General features: G+C 51.2%; 1 protein-coding gene across 4 annotated transcripts in view; it reads left to right on the forward strand.

The window, feature by feature from the left end:
• Positions 1-24252, forward strand: part of AOAH (acyloxyacyl hydrolase) — a 112023-nt gene that overhangs the window by 44263 nt on the left and 43508 nt on the right. For all 4 annotated transcript variants that reach the window (XM_068152735.1, XM_068152736.1, XM_068152734.1 and 1 more), the window contains exons 11-13: positions 257-305; positions 1990-2084; positions 20344-20435. In XM_068152735.1, the coding sequence (XP_068008836.1) occupies positions 257-305; positions 1990-2084; positions 20344-20435 (236 nt within the window). The remainder of the gene's footprint in view (positions 1-256; positions 306-1989; positions 2085-20343; positions 20436-24252) is intronic.

Raw genomic sequence — 24252 nt, forward strand, 5'->3', positions numbered from 1 at the left:
CATCCCTGGAGGTGTTCAGAAATGGATTGGATGTGGCACTTGGAGCCATGGTTTAGTTGTCAGGAGGTGTTAGGTATTAGGCAATAGGTTGGACTTGATGATCTCTGAGGGCTTTTCCATTGATATAACCCTCTATTGATATAATGCTCCTATTGATATAATCCTCTATTGATATAATACTTTCCTATTGATATAATCCTCTAATGATATAATGCTCCTATTGATATAATGCTCTGCCCCTTCTCTCCTTCAACAGGGTGTGGATCCAAAGGATGGAATTCCCTACGAGGAGAAATTCTGCAAAGGTAAAGCTGCTGAAGGACTTTGGAGGGTGTCAGGGAGCGATAGGAGTGGGGGGATGGAACAAAACTAGAAATGGGGAGATTCAGATTGGATGTGAGGAAGAAGTTGTTCCCCATGAGGGTGGTGAGAGACTGGCACAGGTTGCCCAGGGAGGTGGTGGAAGCCTCATGCCTGGAGGTGTTTGCAGCCAGGCTGGATGTGGCTGTGAGCAAGCTGCTGTAGTGTGAGGTGTCGCTGCCCATGGCAGGGGGGTTGGAACTGGCTGATCCTTGAGGTCCCTTCCAACCCTGACAGCTCTGTGATTCTATGATTCTGTCAGCATCCCAGGGATGAACCATTGGCTGGCAAGACTCTGCAGCATTTTTAGATGGAAGGCAATCTACAAATGCTCAGTGACATTAATTACAAACCAGCCAGATTGTTCCAGCAGAAATACTCCTGTGAGTAGCACTGGCACCACCCAGTTCTTTTCTGAGGAGCTTTCAGCAGTTTCCTGAGTAATAAGACATTTAAGTACTTTTTATGCATATTCCATAGCCAGTAAAAATGTTGGCTGCCCAGAACAACCTCAGCTGAAATGGCTTCAGACTAGAGAAGGGCAGATTTAGACTGGATGTTAGGAAGAAGTTCTTCCCTATGAGGGTGGTGGAACACTAGAACAGCTTGCCCAGGGAGGTGGTTGAGGCCCCATCCTTGGAGAGATTCAAGGTGAGGCTTGACAAGACCCTGGGCAACCTGATCTAGTGGAGGATGTCCCTGCTCACTGCAGACTGGGTGACCTTTGGAGGTCTCTTCCTGGCTGGACCATTCTATGAAATAATGCAGCCAGACTGGAACACAACCAGGATTATTTTCTGACCAGCAAGACTTCTCCCTGTTTTCCATGCCCAGCCCCCAGCTGTTTTACTGCAAATGGAGCAAAAAAAGGTCATAGAGTGGTTTAGGTTGGAAGGGAGCTTAAAGACCACCCAGTTCCAGGCCCCCTGCAGGCTCTAAATGTTTCACCTCTGTGAGGGGTGGTGTGGCCAGTACTAGAGATGTGACCCTGGTGAGGCCACATGTGGAATATTGTGTCTAGTTCTGGGCCCCTCAGTTCCAGAAAGACTTCAGGGAACTGCTTGAGAGAGTCCAGCACAGAGCCACAAAGATGATTTGGGGAGTGGAACACCTTCCTTATGAGGGGAGCCTGAGTGAGCTGAGGGCTCTGTGGCTTGGAGAGGAGGAGCCTGAGGGGTGACCTCATTCATGTTGATAAAGCTGTGCAGGGTGAGTGCCCAGAGGCTGGAGCCAGGCTCTGCTGGGTGATGCCCAATGGCAGCACAAGAGGCAGTGGTAGAAGCTGAGGCAGAGGAAGTTCCATGGAAACAGAGGGAAAAATTATTTCCCTGTGAGAGTGACAGAGCTCTGAAACAGGCTGTCCAGGGGGGTTGTGGAGTCTCCCTCTCTGGAGACATTCAAAACTCACCTGGATGTGTTCCTGTGTGACCTGCTCTAAGTGCTCCTGCTCCAGCAGGGGGGTTGGACTGGGTGAGCTTCTGAGGTCCCTTCCAGCCCCTGGCATCCTGTGACTGTGAATTTCCTGTGCTCCCATCAGCTGCCACTGCTGTTGCTCTTTAAGCAGTGCTCTCCACGCCTGGCTGCAGTCTGCTGCTCCTGTTCTTGCAGCTAATGAGATGTGTTAATTAGGTGCAGGCTCCCGAGGGGTGGTGCTGCTGGGAGACTCGGCCGGCGCTCACTTCCACATCCCTCCCGAGTGGATGGCGGTCACGCAGATGTCAGCGGTGAGCACTCACCTTTGGGCTGCTGCAGTGTGGTGGCTTGAAAATCCCCCCCCAACCCCCCTACCCCCAATATTTTGGCCACAGCAACCCCATGCAGTGCTACAGGCTGGGGACAGAGTGGCTAAGAGCAGCCCGGCAGAAAGGGACCTGGAGATAAATAGTTGACAGCAGCTGAACATGAGCCAGCAGTGTGCCCAGGTGGCCAAGAAGGCCAATGGCATCCTGGCCTGCATCAGGAACAGTGTGGCCAGCAGGAGCAGGGAAGTCATTCTGCCCTGTGCTCAGCACTGATTAGGCCACACCTGGAGTCCTATGTCCAGTTCTGGGCTCCTCAGTTTAAGGACATTGAGACACTGGAAGGTGTCCAGAGAAGGGCAACAGGGCTGGGGAGGGGTCTGGAGCACAGCCCTGTGAGGAGAGGCTGAGGGAGCTGGGGTTGCTTAGCCTGGAGAAGAGGAGGCTCAGGGGAGACCTTCTTGCTCTCTCCAACTCCCTGAAGGGAGGTTGTAGCCAGGTGGGGGTTGGTCTCTTCTCCCAGGCAAGCAGCACCAGAACAAGAGGACATAGTCTCAAGCTGTGCCAGGGGAGGTTAAGGCTGGAGGTTAGGAAGAAATTCTTCATAGAGAGAGTGACTGCCCATTGGAATGTGCTGCCCAGGGAGGTGGTGGAGTCACCATCCCTGGAGGTGTTCAAGAAAGGCTTGGGTGTGGCACTTGGAGCCATGGTTTAGTTGTCATGAGGTGTCAGGTGACAGGTTGGATTTGATGATCTCTGAGGTCTTTTCCAACCTTATTGATTCTATGATTCTATTTTCCTTTTTACACCCAATAATGATTTGTTTACATTTTCACCACTTCCTGTTCAAGATCTGTGGACAATTTTAGAGGTGCAGCCTGAAACTACCCCCTGGAGTTCCTGTGCTGCTGCTGCTTGCCCTTTGCTTCCTCCCCCGGTGCTGCAGGCTGCCAAAGGGACAGGAGCACAAACTGCCTCATTGCCCAGGGATTTTACAGTGATGGGCTCCCATGTGTCAGTCCCCTCCCACAGCTGCCCTTCTGAAGGTTAAAAGGCACAGCCCTGCGCTGCTGCCACTCCTCCAGCATCTGTGCAATTGGGTCAGGGAAGAGGTTGGCTGTGGCAGCCCAGAGCTGTGCCAGAAACACAGACCAGGACATCTGGCTTTCCAGGCACGTGGCGGCGGCTCAAGCAGAGCAGCACTCTCTGTAGGATCGCTCCTGCCATTAGCAGCCTTGTTGGTACAGCTCTGCCCTGCCCTGCCCTGCACAAGCCAACCTCATGAGGTTCAACAAGACCAAGGGCAGGGTCCTGCAGCTGGGTCGAGGCAACCCCAGGCACAAATCCAGGCTGGGCAGTGGCTGGCTGGAAAGCAGCCCTGAGGAGAGAGACTTGGGGGTGCTGGTGGAGGAGAAGCTCAACATGAGCTCTCAATGTGCACTTGCAGCCCGCAAAGCCAATCAGATCCTGGGCTGCATCAGGAGAAGTGTGGCCAGCAGGTCGAGGGAAGTGATCCTCCCCTTCTACTCAGCTCTGGTGAGACCCCACTTGGAGTACTGCCTCCAGTTCTGGAGCCCCTATTCCAAGAGGGATCTGGAGGTGCTGGAAGGTGTCCAGAGAAGGGCCACAAGGATGATCAGAGGGCTGGAGCACCTCTCCTGTGAGGACAGACTGAAGGAGTTGGGGCTGTTCAGTCTGCAGAAGAGAAGGCTCCGAGGTGATCTCATTGTGGCCTTCCAGTATCTGAAGGGGGCTACAGGAAGGCTGGGGAGGGACTGCTCAGGATCTCAAGTAGTGATAGGACTAGGGGGAATGGAATGAAGCTGGAGGTGGGGAGATTCAGGCTGGATGTGAGGAGGAAGTTCTTCCCCATGAGAGTGGTGAAGCCCTGGAATGGGTTGTCCAGGGAGGTGGTTGAGGCCCTGTCCCTGGAGGTGTTTAAGCCCAGGGTGGATGAGGCTCTGGCCAGGCTGATCTAATATTCAGTATTCAGTATTCCTAAGGTTGGAAGGGACCTCAAAGATCATCAAGTCCAACCTGTCATCCCAGACCTCATGACTAGAGTAGGGAGGACACTACTGCCCACTGCAGGCTTTGAACTCACAACCTTCCCATTAAGAGTCTGATGCACTACCAACTGAGCCACTTGAAGGACTTAGTGTGGGGTGTCCCTGCCCATGGCAGGGGGGTTGGAACTAGATGATCCTTGTGGTCCCTTCCAACCCTGAATGATACTACTATGATACTACTATGGTGAGAGGAGGCTGAGAGCCCTGGGGCTGTTTAGTCTGGAGAGAAGACTGAGAGGGGATCTGATCAATGTCTATCAATATCTGAGGGCTGGGGGTAGAGAGAGAGGACAGGCTCTGCTCACTTGCACCCTGGGATAGGACAGGGGGTAAGGGATATAAACTCCAGCACAGGAGGTTCCACCTCAACATGAGGAGGAACTTCTTCACTGTGAGGGTCACAGAGCCCTGGAGCAGGCTGCCCAGAGAGGTTGTGGAGTCTCCTTCTCTGGAGCCTTTCCAGTCCCATCTGGATGTGTTCCTGTGTGACCTGTGCTGGATTCTCTGGTCCTGCTCTGGCAGGGGGGCTGGACTGGAATATCTCCAGAGGTCCTTTCCAAACCCTAACATCCTGACACCCTAAGATCCTGCAGCTTCATGCTGTGCAAGTGCTGCAGAAGTGACCCTGCTGACAGGCTGGGAACTTCTGGTTCAGGCACCTGGCTTGGAAATGGCATGTCCTGGGTTGTTGTCCCTCATCTGTGGCATATGTGAAGAGGTTTAGTAACTCCAGTGCTTTGGCTCTGAGGCTTGTTAGATACACCTCCTGGTGGTCAAGGGTCATCCAAGGGTGTATAATGGACTTGTCCTAAGGGGAAGGGTTTCAGTAGTCACCACAGAATACCACTGCCAGACTGATGGCTGTCTTTGGGCAGCATGCCAGCACTGCCCATTTTCAAGCAGCAACAAAATGTGCCTGGCTGTGTATTGTGCTGAGCCTCAGCTGTTGCAGTTCACTGGTGTGAAAGGAAATAATTGAGGAGAAAAGATCATTCCAGCCAAGTGCAGCTGGGAGGAGGTTATAAACCCACAGGTATGTTGCTGTCCTTTGCTTCCACCACCCCTCTGAGCATCCTGTACCAGGGTTTCACCACCCTCACTGTACATTCTTTTCTTCCTTCTTTCTGTTCTAAATCTCACTGATTTTAGTTTAAAACCATCACAAACTGTCCTGCTGCAACCAGTGCTGCTAAAAAGATTGTTTCCTTCTTTCTTAAAGACCCCCTGAAAGGCCATGACAAGGTCTCCCTGGAGCCTTCTCTTCTCCAGGCTGGACAACCCCAACTCTCTCAGCCTGTCCTCTCAGCAGAGGTGTTCCAGCCTTCTCATCATGTCTGTGGCCCTTCTCTGGAGCCACTCCAACAGCTCCATGTCTCTCCTGTGAGAGCTGGCCACAGCACTGCAGGTGGGGTCTCACCTGAGGGGAGTAGAGGGGCAGAATCACCTCTGCTTTTGATGCAGCCCTGGATATTGTTGGCTTTCTGGGCTGTGAGCACACCTTGCCACCTCACATCCAGCTTTTCATCCACCAGGACCCCCGAGCTCTTCTCAGCAGAGTTGCTCTCAATCCCTTTGTCCCCCAGCCTGTGCTGATACTGAGCATTGCCTTGTCCCAGGTGCAGAATCCTGCACTTGTCCCTTGTGGAACCCCCTGAGGTTCACACAGGCTGACTCCTCCAGCGTGTCCAAGTCACCCTGGATGCCATCCCATCCCTCAGGTGTGTCAGCTGCACTACATGTGCAAACTTGCTGAGCATGCAGTCCATCCCAGTGGTCCCAGTACAGACACCTGGGGGACACCACTTGTCTACTGCTCTCCATCTGCACATCAAATCATGGACTGCTACCCATGGGATGCAACCTCCCAATTCATTATCCACCAAACTTCAAAGCCATATCCCTAAAATTTAGAGAGAAGGATGCTGCAGGGGACAGAGTCAAAGGATCATAGGATTATAGAATTGTCAGTCTTGGAAGGGACCTCAAGGATCAGCCAGCTCCAAGCCCCCTGCCATGGCCAGGGACACCTCACACTACAGCAGCTTGCTCACAGCCACAGCCAGCCTGGCTGCAAAAACCTCCAGGGGTGAGGCTTCCACCACCTCCCTGGGCAGCCTGTGCCAGTCTCTCACCACCCTCATGGGGAACAACTTCTTCCTCACATCCGATCTGAATCTCCCCATTTCTAGTTTTATTCCATTCCCCCCCAGTCCTATCACTCCCTGACATCCTCCCCAGCTTTCTTGGAGCCCACTTCAGATACTGCAAGACCAGAAGAAGGTCTCCTTGGAGCCTTCCCTTCACAGGATTTACAGAAGCCTTCCTTCCACCTTTCCTGGTGCCAACCTGCCCCTCCTGCCCTCACCTCTGTAGAGGAAGGCTATGGCCATTGTCTGGAGGACAATCCTTATTTCCAGGTGTCAGCAGCTGTGGTGCTGAGGGAGGCCTGGGAGCTTTGTGTGTTTTCTCACTTGGGCTTCCAGAGCTGAGCAGATTTCGGTGTTGCAGCTGAGCAGTTGTTTGTCTTTGTTAAACGCTCATGAGCACTGAATAGATGAGTGACACTGATGGCAGAGCTGATGGGGAGCACAATAAATTAGCACTAATGATAATGGAGATTATCTTGTCTCATAAAGATGGTAATGAAGCTGATGGTGATGATGATTCTGGCAGTAAAGCTGGTGGCACAGCCATGTGGGCAAGAATAGCTTTAGACTATGTCACTCTTTTACTGTCACTGTAATGAGGGCTTAGAAAGCAGTTCTGTGGCTTGGAGCTTGCTGGTCCACTAGCTGGGTGGATCAAGGGCTGGTCATGCCATGCAGAAGCAGAAGGTTCTATGTCAGGAGCTGGAGTGGAGATCATTAAAGAGTTTTTCCATGGCGGTAGTGGTTGGTAGTAGGCTGAACATGAGCCAGCAATGTGCCCAGGTGGCCAAGAAAGCCAATGACATCCTGGCCTGCATCAGGAAGAGTGTGGCCAGCAGGAGCAGAGAGGTCATTCTGCCCTGTGCTCAGCACTGGTTAGACCACACCTTGAGTCCTGTGTCCAGTTCTGGGCTCCTCAGTTTAAGGACATTGAGATGCTGGAAGATGTCCAGAGAAGGACAACAGGGCTGGGGAGAAGCCTTGAGCACAAGCCCTGTGAAGAGAGGCTGAGGGAGCTGGGGTTGTTTAGCCTGGAGAAGAGGAGGCTCAGGGGTGACCTCATTGCCCTCTACAACTACCTGTAAGGTGGTTGTAGCCAGGAAGGGGTTGGTCTCTTCTCCCAGGCAACCAGCACCAGAACAAGAGGACACAGTCTCAAGCTGTGCCAGGGGAAGCTTAGGCTGGAGGTGAGGAGAAAGTTCTTCACCGAGAGAGTCATTCGTCATTGGAATGTGCTGCACAGGGAGGTGGTGGAGTCACCATCCCTGGAGGTGTTCAAGAGGGGATTGGACGTGGCACTTGGTGCCATGGTCTAGTCATGAGATCTGTGGTGACAGGTTGGATTTGATGATCCTCGAGGTCTCTTCCAGCCTTGGTGATACTGTGATACTGTAAAGCTGGGGAGGGGTCTGGAACACAGCCCTGTGAGGAGAGGCTGAGGGTTGCTTAGCCTGGAGAAGAGAAGGCTCAGAGGAGACCTTCTTGCTCTCTACAACTCCCTGAAGGGAGGTTGTAGCCAGGTGGGAGTTGGTCTCTTCTCCCAGGCAAGCAGGACCAGAACAAGAGAACACAGTCTCAAGCTGTGCCAGGGGAGGTTTAGGCTGGAGGTGAGGAGAAAGTTCTTCACTGAGAGAGAGATTGGCCATTGGAATGTGCTGCCCAGGGAGGTGGTGGAGTCAGCATCCCTGGAGGTGTTCAAAAAAGGATAGGATGTGGCACTTGTAGCCAGGAGGTGTTAGGTATTAGGTTGGACTTGATGATCTCTGAGGTCTTTTCCAACCTTATTGATTCTATGATTCACTTTGTCTACCTGCTGCTCCCCCACGCTGCCCACTCTGCTTTGATTCTGCCAACAGTTCTCTGATAAGACACAGGGCAAAATTAGTTTGTGGAATGGTTTCCCCTACAGTCAGTGCTGAAGCCACAGTTCAAAGCTTTCATATCCATTTCAGTGCAATCTCAACCCTCTCTATGTGATTCCAAGCAGGGCTTTCCCCTCAGCACCCTCCCTGTCCAGGGTTTTCAAAGACAAAGTTGTGTGACTCCTAATTCAGATTTATTAAGCGTTTATGTGACTGCTTTTCATGTGGCTTTTTTCTCCCCTGTATTTTGTATATTTCTATTTTTTTATGCTTTATATATGTTGCATATTTCTTAGTTGTATTTAGCTTTCTATATGTTCACACAGACAAGTGCTTGCACATGCAAATGTACAGCAATATTTACACCTGGTAATGATGCTGTGGGCTCTGCTGTTAATCAGCACTGCAAGCAGCAGCAGCAGCAGCAGCAGCCCTCAATTCCTGGTTTAGAGCTAATTAGATGAGGAAATAGTTTTCCAGGACAGATGCTGAGAATTTAGTTAAGAGGCTCTGCAGAGTGGTTGCTCTCCCTGGTCGTGCTGCACATGGCCTACCATGCAAAGGGGCAATAACCCTGGATGAGGGAAGAGAGAGAGAGAGAATGTGAATGAGAGATTTCCTCCCTGAAGCATGCTCAGGATGTCCTTTGGTTAATTGCATGATTAGCAAGGATGAGGAAAAGGCAGAGGTACTTAACACCTTCTTCGCCTCAAGTTTTACTAGAAGGACAGAACATCTTCCTGACAGCTGGCCTGCAGAGCTGGCAGAAGGAGCCAGGGAGCTGCATAGGTTCCCTATGTTACATGAGGAGGTGGTTGGAACTCTCCTCAGCAGCTTGGATCCCCACAAGTCCATGGGACAAGATGGGATCCATCCTAGGGTGCTGAGAGAGCTGGCAGAGGAGCTGGCCAAGCCACTATCCATCATTTTTCAGCAGTCCTGGCTCACTGGAGATGTTCCAGAGGACTGGAAGCTGGCCAACGTGGTGCCCATCCACAAGAAGGGCCGGATGGATGAGCCAGGGAATGATAGGCCTGTCAGCCTGACCTCAGTGCCAGGCAAGATCATGGAACAGGTCATCCTGAGTGCAATCACACAGCACTTACAGGATGGCCAAGGGATCAGGCCCAGCCAGCATGGATTTAGGAAGGGCAGGTCCTGCCTGGGCAACCTGATCTCCTTCTATGATCAGGTGACTGCCTGGTGGATGCGGGGAGGCCTGTGGATGTAGTTTACCTGGACCTCAGCGAGGCCTTTGACACTGTCCCCCATAGCAAACTCCTGGCCAAGCTGTCAGCTCATGGCTGGGACAGCAACACTCTGAGCTGGGTTAGGAACTGGCTGGAGGGCTGAGCCCAGAGAGTGGTGGTGAATGGTGTCACATCTAGCTGGCAGCCAGGCACCAGTGGTGTGCCCCAAGGATCAGTGCTGGGCCCTGTGCTCTTTAACATCTTTATTGATGATCTGGATGAAGGCATTGAGTCCATCATCAGTAAATTTGCTGATGACACCAAGCTGGAGGCAGGAGTTGATCTGCTGGAGGGTAGAGAGGCTCTGCAGAGGGACCTCGACAGGCTGGACAGATGGGCAGAGTCCAAGGGCATGAGACTGAACACATCCAAGTGCCAGGTTCTGCACATTGACCACAACAACCCCATGCAGTGCTACAGGCTGGGGTCAGAGTGGCTGGAGAGCAGCCAGGCAGAGAGGGACCTGGGGGTGCTGGTTGATGGTAGGCTGAACATGAGCCTGCAGTGTGCCCAGGCAGCCAAGAGGGCCAATGGCATCCTGGCCTGCATCAAGAACAGTGTGGCCAGCAGGAGCAGGGAGGTCATTCTCTCCCTGCACTCAGCACTGGTTAGGCCACACCTTGAGTACTGTGTCCAGTTCTGGGCCCCTCAATTTAGGAAGGATGTTGACTTGTTGGAAGGTGTCCAGAGAAGGGCAAAGAAGCTGGGGAGGGGTTTGGAACACAAGCCCTATAAGGAGAGACTGAGGGAGCTGGGGTTGCTCAGCCTGGAGAAGAGGAGACTCAGGGGTGACCTTATCACTCTCTACAACTACCTGAAGGGAGGTTGTAGACAGGCAGAGGTTGGTCTCTTCTCCCAGGCACCCAGTACCAGAACAAGAGGACACAGTCTCAGGCTGCACCAGGGGAGGTTCAGGCTGGATGTTAGGAAGAAGTTCTATACAGAGAGAGTGATTGCCCATTGGAATGGGCTGCCCAAGGAGGTGGTGGAGTCACCATCACTGGAGGTGTTCAGGAGGAGACTTGCTGGGGTGCTTGGTGCCATGGGTTAGCTGTTTGGGTGGGTTGGATTGGTTGATGGGTTGGACACGATGATCTTGAAGGTCTCTTCCAACCTGGTTTGGTTTATTCTAAATTCTAAATAAAGGTTTTTTTATTCTATTCTAGCACAGGGGTGAGCAGATGGGGTTTGGGCTGAACAGCTTTGGAATGCAGGTGCCTGTGCCATTCATCTCAAGGCCCATTGTTAGGAAGTTGTTTTACAGTGAGTTTTGGATCTCCTGGTCTTATCAGGCTCTTACTGTCCTCTTATCATTGGCCTCTCACGAAGTAGTAAGCTGCTGTGTGATGCAGTGCAGAAGGAGGGCTCACAGTGAGCCAGCAATGAGCCCTTGTGGCCAGGAAGGCCAATGCTGACCGCAGGTGCGTTAAAAAGAATGTGATCACTAGGTCGAGAGGGAACGGAATGGAATGGAATGGACCAGGTTGAAAAGACCTCCAAGATCATCCAGTCCAGCCTATCACCCAACACCATCCAATCAACTAAACCATGGCACCAAGGGCCTCATTCAGGCTCTTTTTAAACACCTTCTGTGGTGATGACTCCACCACTTCCCTGGGCAGCACATTCCAATGGCCAATCTCTCTTTCTGGGAAGAATTTCTTCCTAACATCCAGCCTAAACCTTCCCTGACACAGCTTGAGACTGTGTCCTCTTGTTCTGGTTCTCCTTCCACTCTGCTCTGCCCTGATGAGGCCACATCTGGAGTACTGTGTCCAGTTCTGGGCTCTCCAGTTCAAGAGAGGCAGGGAGAGTGCAGCAGTGGGCTATGAAGATGGTGAGGGGGGTGGGACAGCACTCTTACAAGGAAAGGTAGAGAAACCTGGGGCTGTTTCACCTGGAGAAGACTGGGAGCTGATCTCATCGAGGCTTAGCAACATCAAAAAGGCAGGTGTCAAGAGGATGGGGCCAGAATCTTTTCACTTGTGCAGAGCAACAGGAGAAGGAGCAGTGAGCACAAACTGGAACCCAGGAGGTTCCACCTGAACATGAGGAAACAGAATCCTTTCTTGTGAGGGTGATGTAGCACTGAAACAGTCTGCCCAGGGAAGTTGTGGAGTCTCTTAATATGGAGACATTCAAAAGCTGTCTGGATGCACTCCTGTGTGACCTGCTCTAGGTGACCCTCTTCTGGCAGGTGCTTTGGATGATCTCTGGAGGTCCTTTCCAACCCCTACCATTCTGTGATTCTGTGGAATGATCTTGGCATACACCCCATGTTAAGAAATGCATCAAGTTGCAGCATCCATTTGTCCCCTGGTACCTCCCTGGTACCTTCCTAGTATCTTCTTGGTCTTCAGGAGACCTGATCATGCTTCTGCATTCATCAGAGGAGCCGTTCCGGGGAGGGTGGGAACTTGCCTGCACCTGAAGATCATCCTGTCTGACAGGGCTGCAGCTGACATCCTGCTGAGGTTCAGCAACACAGAGAAAATGATGTTGGGACTCTCACTGAGGACATTTGCCTTGCCTGCCCTTGCAGGAGCAGCTGAGCAGGGGGCTCCATCCTTAACGTACCACTGCTCCAGTTAATCCTCAACCAGCCAGGGTGCAACTCCAGGAAGAGAATTAAACAGCTCTAAGAAAGGGAGGATTCAACTCTATTAGGACTTGCATCCTGGCCTGGATCAGGAATAGTGTGGCCAGCAGGAGCAGGGAAGTCATTCTGCCCTGTGCTCAGCACTGGTTAGGCCACACCTTGAGTCCTGTGTCCAGTTCTGGGCTCCTCACTTTAGGAAAGATGTTGAGATGCTGGAAGGTGTCCAGAGAAGGGCAACAAAGCTGGGGAGGGGTCTGGAGCACAGCCCTGTGAGGAGAGGCTGAGGGAGCTGGGGTTGCTTAGCCTGGAGAAGAGGAGGCTCAGGGGAGACCTTATTGCTCTCTACAACTCCCTGAAGGGAGGTTGTAGCCAGGTGGGGGTTGGTCTCTTCTCCCAGGCAAGCAGCACCAGAACAAGAGGACACAGTCTCAAGCTGTGCCAGAGGAGGTTTAGGCTGGAGGTGAGCGAGTAGTTCTTCCCAGCAAGAGAGACTGGCCATTGGAATGTGCTGCCCAGGGAGGTGGTGGAGTCACCATCCCTTGAAGTGTTTAAGAAGAGCCTGGCTGAGGCACTTGGTGCCATGGTTTAGTTGATGAGAAGGTGTTGGGTGATAGGTTGGACTGGATGTTTTCAAAGGTCTTTTCCAACCTGGTTAATTCTGTATTCTGAGATTGGCAGAGCTGGTTTTTCAGCAAGAGTTGAGCTGGATTCTCACTGAAAAGCAGGTCTGGCAGAGTCAGGCACTCGAAACTGAAGTGCAGTCCAGTTAGGTGTGCAGCTGGTGAGGTTTAGCAAAGCAGAAGGAATACTGGGGGTTGAATTTGGGGGGGGGGGGGGGGGGGGGGTTGGAGTGGTAAATGTATTTTTGCAGCATGCTGACTGCAAAGCCATTATTGAGTCTAGCAATGGATGTTGTGTTCCTCTTGCTCTATCCATCTGCTTACAATTGACTTCCAAATAGATACTAAATGCAGCATTTTTTCCCCTGTTGTGTGTCTGGGGTAGAAGCTTATTTTTTTATCTCATTTTAGAGACAGCTTTATCTGGAGATAAGAGCACTGCATTTAGAAATGCTCTGGAAGTCATCCCCTCTCCCATTTTAAAACTCTTGGATCTCTATTTCATGCTGAATAAAGAGGGAAAAATAGCTCCCACATCTCTCTGTAATCCAGTAAATAGGGGTGGGTTTTTTGCCCACAAACTGAAGGGAGTCTCAGGTTTCACTAAAGTAACTGTTTTATGCTAGGTATTTGCCAGTAAATGCAGTCAGCATTTCTCCAAATGTGGGTCCTGGATGTCCCAAACTCTTTCCCACTGATTTCTTTCTCCTTGCACTGACCAAAGGCAAGGTCCTGCAGCTGGGTCAGGGCAATCCCAGGCATTAATATAGGCTGGGCAGGGACTGGCTTGAGAGCAGCCCTGAAGAAAAGGACCTGGGGGTGTTGGTGGAGGAGAAGCTCAACAGGAGCCAGCAGTGAGCACTTGCAGCCCAGAAAGCCAAGCAGAGCCTGGGCTGCAGCAAGAGAAGCAGAGCCAGCAGGGCCAGGGAGCTGATGCTCCCCCTCTGCTCTGCTCTGCTGAGACCCCACCTGGAGCTGTGTCCAGTTCTGGAGCCTCTGTTACAGGAAGGATCTGGAGGTGCTGGAATGTGTCCAGAGAAGGGACACGAGGATGAGCAGAGGGCTGGAGCTGCTCTGCTATGAGGACAGACTGAGGGAGTTGGGGCTGTTCAGTCTGGAGAAGAGAAGGTTCTGAGGAGACCTAATTGTGGCCTTGCAGTATCTGAACGGGGCTACAAGAAGCTGGAGAGTTCTTCCCCATGAGGGTGGTGAGAGACTGGCACAGGCTGCCCAGGGAGGTGGTGGAAGCCTCATCCCTGGAGGTTTTTGCAGCCAGGCTGGATGTGGCTGTGAGCAAGCTGCTGTAGTGTGAGGTGTCCCTGGCCATGGCAGGGGGCTTGGAACTGGCTGATCCTTGAGGTCCCTTCCAACCCTAACAATTCTCTGATTCTATGAAGAAGCTAGGAGTTCAATCTGTGCAAATCCTGCTAAAAGCATTCTCTGGCTACCTTCTAAATTCAGAGGACAGCAGGCAGGCTTCTCCCAGCTAGTATTGTGATGACTAAGATGCTGCATTTAGGGGAAATAAGGTCATAATGTTGCTAATTTCAAACCTCTGGCCCTTGCAGCTTGCCAGAGTGGAAATGCCATTTGTGCCTTCTAAGAGAGGCTGTGCTTGCCTCAGGAGCTCTGAGGCTTGCTTGTTGGCATAGTTAGGATAAGAAAGTCATCTGTGGTACTTAATTCTGTCAGGAGGATTTGAGGGTCACTAAAATGAGTATGAAACCAAAGATTCAGTTCCCCTTCAGTTTAAGGGATTCTGGAATGCTCACAGGATTTCTGCAGTCACCACTTCCATATGCTTCGACAAGCTTAGGCTTCCAGTGCTCTTTTGTGCCCTGAGTTAGAAAGTCTCCTGCCTCAGTAACCCTGAACCTGTCTTCCATCTAAGCTAACATGGTCCAGGGCAGCTTGATGAGTGTGCATTTAGCAGCAGCCATGGCTTTGCCTGCCCCATGCAAGGGAAGGGGGAGGATGTCATTGCTGCCAATTTTTTTTTTTTTATGGCCGCACCCAAAGAGTGGCTGTCAGTGGCTCCATGGCCCAGGGGAGGCCAGGGACAAGCAGAGGCCCTCAGGGATCAGTCCTGGGACCTGTCTTGTTCAACATCTTTGTGGGTGCCATGGACAGTGGCACTGAGTGCACCCTCAGCAAGTTTGCTGATGACACCAAGCTGTGTGGTGCAGCAGACACGCTGGAGGGAAGGGAGGCCATCCAGAGGGACCTTGACAGGCTGGAGAGCTGGGCACAAGCCAACCTCATGAGGTTCAATAAGACCAAGGGCAGGGTCCTGCATCTGGGTCGAGGCAATCCCAGGCACAAATCCAGGCTGGGCAGTGACTGGCTGGAAAGCAGCCCTGAGGAGAGAGACTTGGGGGTGCTGGTGGACAAGAAGCTCAACATGAGCTCTCAATGTGCACTTGCAGCCCGCAAAGCCAATCAGATCCTGGGCTGCATCAGGAGAAGTGTGGCTAGCAGGTCGAGGGAGGTGATCCTCCCCCTCTACTCAGCCCTGGTGAGACCCCACCTGGAGTACTGCCTCCAGTTCTGGAGCCCCTATTCCAAGAGGGATCTGGAGGTGCTGGAAGGTGTCCAGAGAAGGGCCATGAGGATGATCAGAGGGCTGGAGCACCTCTCCTATGAGGACAGACTGAAGGAGTTGGGGCTGTTCAGTCTGGAGAAGAGAAGGCTCCCAGGTGACCTCATTGTGGCCTTCCAGTATCTGAAGGGGGCCTACAGGAAGGCTGGGGAGGGACTGCTCAGGATCTCAGGTAGTGATAGGACTAGGGGGAATGGAATGAAGCTGGAGGTGGGGAGATTCAGGCTAGATGTGAGGAGGAAGTTCTTCCCCATGAGAGTGGTGAAGCCCTGGCACAGGTTGTCCAGGGAGGTGGTTGAGGCCCCATCCCTGGAGGTGTTTAAGCCCAGGCTGGATGAGGCTCTGGCCAGCCTGATCTAGTGTGGGGTGTCCCTGCCCATGGCAGGGGGGTTGGAACTAGATGATCCTTGTGGTCCCTTCCAACCCTGACTGATACTATGATACTATGATTCAGGGGGAGTCAAGGTAGAACCTGGGATTCAGGGGGAGTCAACGTAAAACCTGGGATTCAGGAAGAGTCAAGGTAAAACCTGGGATCCAGGGAGAGTCAAGGCAGAACCTGGGATCCAGGGAGAGTCAAGGCAGAACCTGGGATTCAGGGAGAGTCAAGGTAGAACCTGAGATTCAGGGGGAGTCAAGGTAGAACCTGGGATCCAGGGAGTGTGAAGGTAGAACCTACCTGGGAGGTGAGGACATCCCTTTAGAAATGAGTCCCATGGAATCACAGAATGGTCTTTGGGTTGGAAGAGACCTGCAAAGATCATCTAATCTGCAGTCAGCAGGGACATCCCCAACTAGATCAGGTTGCCCATAGCACTGTCCAGCCTCACCTTGAATACCTCCAGGGATGGGGTCCCAACCACCTCCTTAGGCAGCCTGTTGCAGTGTTCCACCACCCTCATGGTGCAGAACTCATTCCTCACATCCAATCTAAATCTGCTCTTCTCTAGTTTGAAGCCATTGCCCTTCATTCTGTCCCTGCAGGCCTTTGCAAACAGCCCCTCTGCAGCCTTCTTCAGGTACTGGAAGGTCATTACTAGGTCTCCCTGAATCCTTCTCTTCTCCATCTAGAGAATTTGAGGGTAAAATATGGCATTTGAAGCTAGGCTGGAATCACTTCCCCATCATTCTGTGCTAAAATCTGGCACATAGGCTGAAGCAAGGCTTCTCAGCCAGAATAGTCTTGAGAATGGTTTTTAAACAAAGCTGTGCTCAGAAGAGTTTTAAACTCAAGAGGCAACAAGAATCCACCTCTAGAGTTGGCCACATTTGCATCTGAGACTAAGTGAAATGCAGTCTGTTAGGGCCATGCTTTCCAAACTCCACCCCTGCAGAGTTCAAGGCATTCCCCTGAATTTTCCATTAACTATACCTCTTCCCTCTTGGGTCCTGAAATACCTTCCAAAGCCTGGCACAAAGTGGCTGGCTGGAACATTGTCAGTGCTAAGCATGTATCCAGACTTCAAATGTGCCTCTAATTCTGGCCTCAAGTGTTTCCTTTCCTAATCAAATTTGCAACTCAGTCAGGTTGTGGCTAATTCATCTTTAAAGTAAATTTGCAGGGAGACAAACCCCCCACAAAAAAATAAACCAAAACCCACAAACCCAAGTGGTTAAAATGTGTTGGAACTTGTCCAGTGAAAATATTGGTTTGGAAGAGGAAATGATGAGAAGGGGTGAGAGAAGGGTTTGGTTTCAAAACATATAATCACTTTTGGGGATCCTTTTGTACTCTGATATGCTGTGACTGATCAGAGATCATAGCTGTGATTTGCTCTGAACATGAGCCAGCAGTGTGCCCAGGTGGCCAAAAAAGCCAATGGCATCCTGGCCTGCATCAGGAAGAGTGTGGCCAGCAGGAGCAGGGAGGTCATTCTGCCCCTGTACACTGCACTGGTTAGGCCACACCTTGAGTCCTGTGTCCAGTTCTGGCCCCTCAGTTTAGGAAGGAGGTTGAGCTGCTGGAAGGTGTCCAGAGAAGGGCAACAAAGCTGGGGAGGGGTCTGGAGCACAGCCCTGTGAGGAGAGGCTGAGGGAGCTGGGGTTGCTTAGCCTGGAGAATAGGAGGCTCAGGGGAGACCTTCTTCTCTCTACAACTCCCTGAAGGGAGGTTGTAGCCAGGCAGAGGTTGGTCTCTTCTCCCAGGCAACCAACACCAGAACAAGAGGACACAGTCTCAAGCTGTGGCAGGGGAGGTTTAGGCTGGAGGTCAGCAAGTAGTTCTTCCCAGCAAGAGAGATTGGCCATTGGAATGTGCTGCCCAGGGAGGTGGTGGAGTCACCATCCCTTGAAGTGTTTAAGAAGAGCCTGGCTGAGGCACTTGGTGCCATGGTTTAGTTGATGAGATGGTGTTGGGTGATAGGTTGGACTTGATGATCTCAAAGGTCTCTTCCAACCTGGTTAATTCTATTCTATTCTGTATATGTATGAGAGAAGCAACTGAAGGATAATTAAACCAGGCCCATTTTCACCTCATTAGCTAATGCAGATCTACTCTAAGTAGGTCAAATATGCTGTTACATGCTTTAAACTGGCATCTGCTGCTTAGGGCTTGGCTTCAGGATTTCTTCCCTGCTACAACCCTTCCCTCTCCTCCTCCCTCTCCTCCTCCCTCTCCTCCTCCCTCTCCTCCTCCCTCTCCTCCTCCCATTCACCTAAGGGATCATTTCCTGGGAGTGGTGGGGGCTGGAAGACTGAGCTCGCCTGTGGCTTCTCAGTTACCTCTGACCCTTGTGAAGAAAGAGTTCCCCACCTGCTTGCTGTTGATAGCAGTGAGGCTTTCAGAAAGCCCCACACGTCTTTGAGAAGAAAATGAAGCTCATAAATTACAGGGATTAAAGCAGCCTGTAAGTTGGGTTTTATGTTTTGACCTTCTTTTGGTTATTACCTTTGCTTTTATATCAGCAGTTTTCCAGTGTGGGCACTCTGGATTTATGCTTTTGTCTTTGTGAGCATATCCCAGGCTCTGGGGGAAGCTGGAAATTTACTCCCTATCCTATTCCTTCAGAGGTGGTGCAATACCCTGAGGCCATTTTTCTTGCCCTTCCTGAGTTTTTGACAGGCTCAGGAATCAAAGTGGAAACAAACAGGGCACTCTGGTCTGGACATGCAACACGGCATGCATCTGCATTTTGCAGAGGCAGTGGTTTAAAGAAAGCATCAGGGACTACTACCAGCACAAGCAGAAGAGGGTCAAGGTTGCATCTATTTTTGTGGGAAGGTCATGGGAGGCTATGTGTTTTGCTCCCTGGTCCCTGCCATGCTCAGGGACCTTTCATAGAATCACAGAACTGTCAGGGTTGGAAGGGACCTCAAGGATCAGCCAGTTCCAAACCCCCTGCCACAAGCAGGGACACCTCACACTACAGCAGCTTGCTCACAGCCACAGCCAGCCTGGCTGCAAAAACCTGCAGGGATGAGGCTTCCACCACCTCCCTGGGCAGCCTGTGCCCAGTCTCTCACCACCCTCATGGGGAAGAACTTCTTCCTCACATCCAATCTCAATCTCCCCATCTCTAGTTTTGCTCCATTCAGTGCCAGCACTGGAAACTGCAGTGAGGATCAGACAGAGATTGTTGAGGGGGGGATGCTCACAGCTCATCCTACTGGAGAGGGTAAGGGAGCTTCAAGTGACTCTGCCACAATCTCTCTGCCATACCCAGTGGGACATCTCTCTGCCATCTCTTCCTGTGCCCAGGAGACCCAGCTTTGGGTGGACAGGCACCGCCTTGGCAGTCTGCGCTTGCAGTAGGCGCTCCACTTCAGGAGGAGCTTTGGGCTGTCTCAGAATGAGAGGGTGCCAGGAGATGTGATTCAGACAGGTGGCAGCAGCTCTTTCTGCAAACAACCACAAGCTGCCAACTTGTTTCTGTGTGAGTGCCAGAAGCAAACACCCTGCAGAAGCTGGACCTGGGGAGGCACTGGGTTTGGCTCTTTAGAGGCAGAGATTTTTAGCACCTTTCACGGGTGCTTGCACAGGGGGATGAATTCTATTGGTTAAGTGGCTTAATGTGAAAGATCAGAAAGCACCTAAAAATCAGCTGCTTTGGGCAAGAGGGAGATTCTGGTAGGGAGAGATTGGGTTAGGGAATTCTGCCTCTGAGATTCGGTTAGGGATTCTGCTAGGGACTAATACTTCTGTAAAGGGCTTCTGGGATGACTCCTGTTAGGGACACTGTGATGCTGGGGATTCTGCAGTGCTGTAATAAAGGACTTCTGAGATTCTCTACTCTCTGCATTTCTGGAACTCCATGGTGGAGCAGGGGTCTTACAACCATTCATCACCCCAGTGGCACCCCAAAACAGGGGGTTTGCAACAAGGCATCCCTGCTGCTTTTCTCTCCTCTCTCTCTGGCTAAGCCCATCTTACAAGAGTCACCCTCAGATATCACTTCTGATTTTCTTTCCCTTCTGACAGGACTCAGCTTCCTAAGTATATGCATAAATAAGTGCTGCTACAGCTATAACAACTCCACACCTTGAGTCCTGTGTCCAGTTCGGGGCTCCTCAGTTTAGGAAGGATGTTGAGCTGCTGGAAGGTGTCCAGAGAAGGGCAACAAAGCTGGGGAGGGGTCTGGAGCACAGCCCTGTGAGGAGAGGCTGAGGGAGCTGGGGTTGCTTAGCCTGGAGAAGAGGAGGCTCAGGGGAGACCTTCTTGCTCTCTACAACTCCCTGAAGGGAGGTTGTAGCCATGTGGGGGTTGGTCTCTTCTCCCAGGCAACCAGCACCAGAACAAGAGGACATAGTCTTAATCTGTGCCAGGGGAGGTTTAGGCTGGATGTTAGGAAGAAATTCTTCCCATCAAGAGTGATTGGCCATTGGAATGTGCTGCCCAGGGAGGTGGTGGAGTCACCATCACTGGAGGTGTTTAAAAAGAACCTGGCTGAGGCACTTGGTGCCATGGTTGAGTTGATGAGATGGTGCTGGGTGCTAGATTGGACTCTCTGATCTCTGAGGTCTTTTCCAAGCCGGTCTGTATTCTGTGATTACTACTGTCACGCTAAAGCTCCAGCTAAGAAGTACTTGAGGTTGCTGAGAGGGTGTGTTTTTTTGTGCCTATAAGGGTGAACCCACGTTGATTTGAGCATTTCTCTTTCAGAAATCCTTTGAGAATCTCCCAATGGCTTTCAGTGATGAGCTGGACTGGCCCCAGTTCTCAGAGTTCACTGGCTTTCTGAACTCCACCATCGGGTAAGAGAACAGGCAGAGCTCCCAAGCCATGGCAAGGCTCAAGCTCCCTGAGTACACAGCAAGCAAAGAAACACAAACCCAAACCCAACAAACAAAAAAGCCCCCCCCACAAAACAAAATCCCCAAACCAAAGAAAAACCCCCACAAAACCAAACCAACAGCAACAAAGCCAAACCAAACAACAACAACAAAAATCCCCCCAAACAAAACAGTTTGAAGGGGGGAAAATGCAGAATACAGCTCCCTCAGCCTATCCTCCTAGCAGAGGTGTCGCAGCCCTTGGATCATCTTTGTGGCCCTCCTCTGGCCTTGCTCCAGCAGATAACACAGCAGCACTCTGTGTGATCTGATTCTGTATTCTGTATAGTTGTTTTCTCATTCAAAATGTTTTGTTTGGGGGTGGTGTTGTTTGGTTTGGGGGTGGTGGTGCTGGTGGTGGGTTTAGCTCTGCTTCTGCTCCTAAAATCACAAGCACAGCCCTGTGAGGAGAGGCTGAGGAAGCTGGGGTTGCTTAGCCTGGAGAAGAGGAGGCTCAGGGGAGGCCTTCTTGCTGTCTATAACTGCCTGAAGGGAGGCTGTAGCCAGGTGGGGGTTGGTCTCCTCTCCCAGGCAAGCAGCACCAGAACAAGAGGACACAGTCTCAAGCTGTGCCAGGGGAGGTTTAGGCTGGATGTGAGGAAGAAACTCTTCCCAGCAAGAGAGAGTGGCCATTGGAATGTGCTGCCCAGGGAGGTGGTGGAGTCACTATACTGGCAGGTGTTCACAAAAGGATGGGATGTGGCACTTGGAGCCTTGGTTTAGTTGTCCTGAGGTGTTGGGTGATAGGTTGGACTGGATGATCTCTGAGGTCTTTTCCAACCTTATTGATTCTGTGATTCTAAAACTCTTTTAAATACACAAACAATGCACAACACTCTTGCCCAGCCTTCCTGAAGGTCAGGGTAGGCTTTAAAGCTGCTCACATTGGAATTTAAGTGGAAGTGGTGGGGAGAGGAGGGGAGAGGAGAGCCCTGAAAATCAATAAATACATCAATAAATAAAACAAAATCACTTTGCTCCAAGTTCTGGGGCAGGGAAAAGAGGAGCCTTGCTAAAACAAAGAAATGTGATCTAGTGTGAGTGTCCCTGCCCATGGCAGGGGGGTTGGAGCAGGATGATCCTTGAGGTCCCTTCCAACCCTGACAATTGTAAGAAAAATCAGCATTTCCCTTGACTTAGGTCTTCTTCCTCTTCCTTCTGTTTCCTTTTTTACTGCTGAAACAGTGGGAAAAATGTATAATAACCCCAGGGTTGTTTCATGGGACAATCTCCCCCCACCACCCCCTTTTTTTTTCTTGGCACATCAAGAGGAAAGAAGAACTTGGAAGCAGCTGTGACCTAATTTGCTACATTACCTTGGCTTATGTGCAGGGGGAAGGATTTAGTATAGTATCATAGTATTAGTATCAGTCAGGGTTGGAAGGGACCACAAGGATCATCTAGTTCCAACCCCCCTGCCATGGACAGGGGCACCCCACACTAGATCAGGCTGGCCAGAGCCTCATCCAGCCTGGGCTTAAACACCTCCAGTGATGGGGCCTCAACCGCCTCCCTGGACAACCCATTCCAGGGCTTCACCACTCTCATGGGGAAGAACTTCCTCCTCACATCCAACCTGAATCTCCCCACCTCCAGCTTCATTCCATTCCCCCTAGTCCTATCACTACCTGAGATCCTGAGCAGTCCCTCCCCAGCCTTCCTGTAGCCTCCTTCAGACACTGGAAGGCCACAATGAGGTCACCTTGGAGCCTTCTCTTCTGCAGACTGAACAGCCCCAACTCCTTCAGTCTGTCCTCACAGCAGAGGTGCTCCAGCCCTCTGATCATCCTCGTGGCCCTTCTCTGGACACCTTCCAGCACCTCCACATCCCTCTTGGAATAGGGGCTCCAGAACTGGAGGCAGTGCTCCAGGTGGGGTCTCACCAGAGCTGAGCAGAGAGGGAGAATCACCTCCCTTGCCCTGCTGGCCACACTTCTCCTGATGCAGCCCAGGATCTGATTGGCTTTGTGGGCTGCAAGTGCACACTGAGAGCTCATGTTGAGCTTCTCCTCCACCAGCACCCCCAAGTCTCTCTCCTCAGGGCTGCTTTCCAGCCAGTCCCTGCCCAGCCTGGATTTGTGCCTGGGATTGCCTCGACCCAGATGCAGGACCCTGCCCTTGGTCTTATTGAACCTCATGAGGTTGGCTTGTGCCCAGCTCTCCAGCCTGTCAAGGTCCCTCTGGATGGCCTCCCTTCCCTCCAGTGTGTCTGCTGCACCACACAGCTTGGTGTCATCAGCAAACTTGCTGAGGGTGCACTCAATGCCACTGTCCATGGCACCCACAAAGATGTTGAACAAGCCTGGTCCCAGGACTGATCCCTGAGGGACTCTGCTTGTCCCTGGCCTCCACTGGGACATGGAGCCATTGACAGCCACTCTTTGGGTGCGGCCATCAAGCCAGTTCCTTATCCATCTTGTGGTCCACCCATCAAACCCATGTGTCACCAGTTTGGAGATGAGGATGTGGTGTGGGACAGCATGAAAGGCTTTGCTCAGGTCCAGGTAAAAGACATCAGTTGTGATAAGTGGAAAATAAAGAGAGGAGGAAAAGCAAAGCCCAAACACAAAGAAAAAACTGAAACCCAAACCCCCTGAGTTGCCTGCAGTTTGAACAGTAAAGTTCTTTTTAACCATCAAGAGCAAGAGGCTCTTGACTGCTGCCAGAAGTGAAGGATGCAGTAATTAACAGTGCCTGGTCTGGCCTGAGTTTCAGATAATTTGTGTATTGTATGTCTAAGAGAGGTCATTAATACAGTGAGATGACAAACCCAGCATGAGTCAAGCCTTAAGAGGTTCAAGAACAGGAAAAAATTTATCTGTTGCACCATACACTTGTGGATTTGCTCATTTTTGTCTCCTTGTGTGATTTTCCTTCCTTTTCCCCTCCTTGTGTGATTTTCCTTCCTTTTCCCCTCCTTGTCTGAATTTTCCTTCCTTTTATTCCTCCTTGTCTGATTTTCCTTCCTTTTATTCCTCCTTGTGTGATTTTCCTTCCTTTCTTCCTCCTTGTCTGATTTTCCTTCCTTTTTTTCCTTCTTTGTCTGATTTTCCTTCCTTTTTTTCCTTCCTTGTCTGATTTTCCTTCTTTTTATTTCTCCTTGGCTGATTTTCCTTCCATTGTTCGTCCTTGTGTGATTTTCCTTCCTTTTTTTTTTCCTCCTTGTGTGAAACTCAGGCTCCCAGCCTCCGTTCCATTCCCAGAGTGCATGCTTTGAGGTGGAACACTGCTTGACAAGCCATCAGAGAAGATTTAAGCAGCCTCCACTCTCAGAGCCTGCAGCAAAGCCAGCCCTTAAAAAATCAAGTAATAGTTTGGGTTGGAAGGGGCCTCCAAGATCACCTAGTTTCAACCCCCTGCCAAGAATGTCTTGCAATATTACAAGCCCTCAATACACCAAACTGCTTTCCATCATTTATCAGCAGCCCTGGCTAATCAGGGAGGTCCCAGCTGACTGGAGGTTAGCCAAGAGATCATAGAATCAATAAGCTTGGAAAAGACCTTAGAGATCATCAAGTCCAACCTATCACCCAGCACCTAACCACCCACTTGCTATGGTGAAACCCAAGTTGCTGGTTTCTTGTGTAGCCCCTTGCCAGGTGACTGGGTGATGTTCTCATGTGTTTCATGCAGGTATTCACTTTTTCAGTGCTGGTTTCAAAACTTGGCATTGTCTTCTGTTTCTCTGTGTTTGTCCAAGTTTGCTGTTGCTAAGCCATGCTATTTCAGATCATAGAAT

This window comes from Melanerpes formicivorus, unplaced genomic scaffold (assembly GCF_026170545.1).
Source record: "Melanerpes formicivorus ecotype bairdi unplaced genomic scaffold, bMelFor1.0.p_v2 SCAF_24, whole genome shotgun sequence".
NCBI classification, from domain to species: Eukaryota; Metazoa; Chordata; class Aves; order Piciformes; family Picidae; genus Melanerpes; species Melanerpes formicivorus.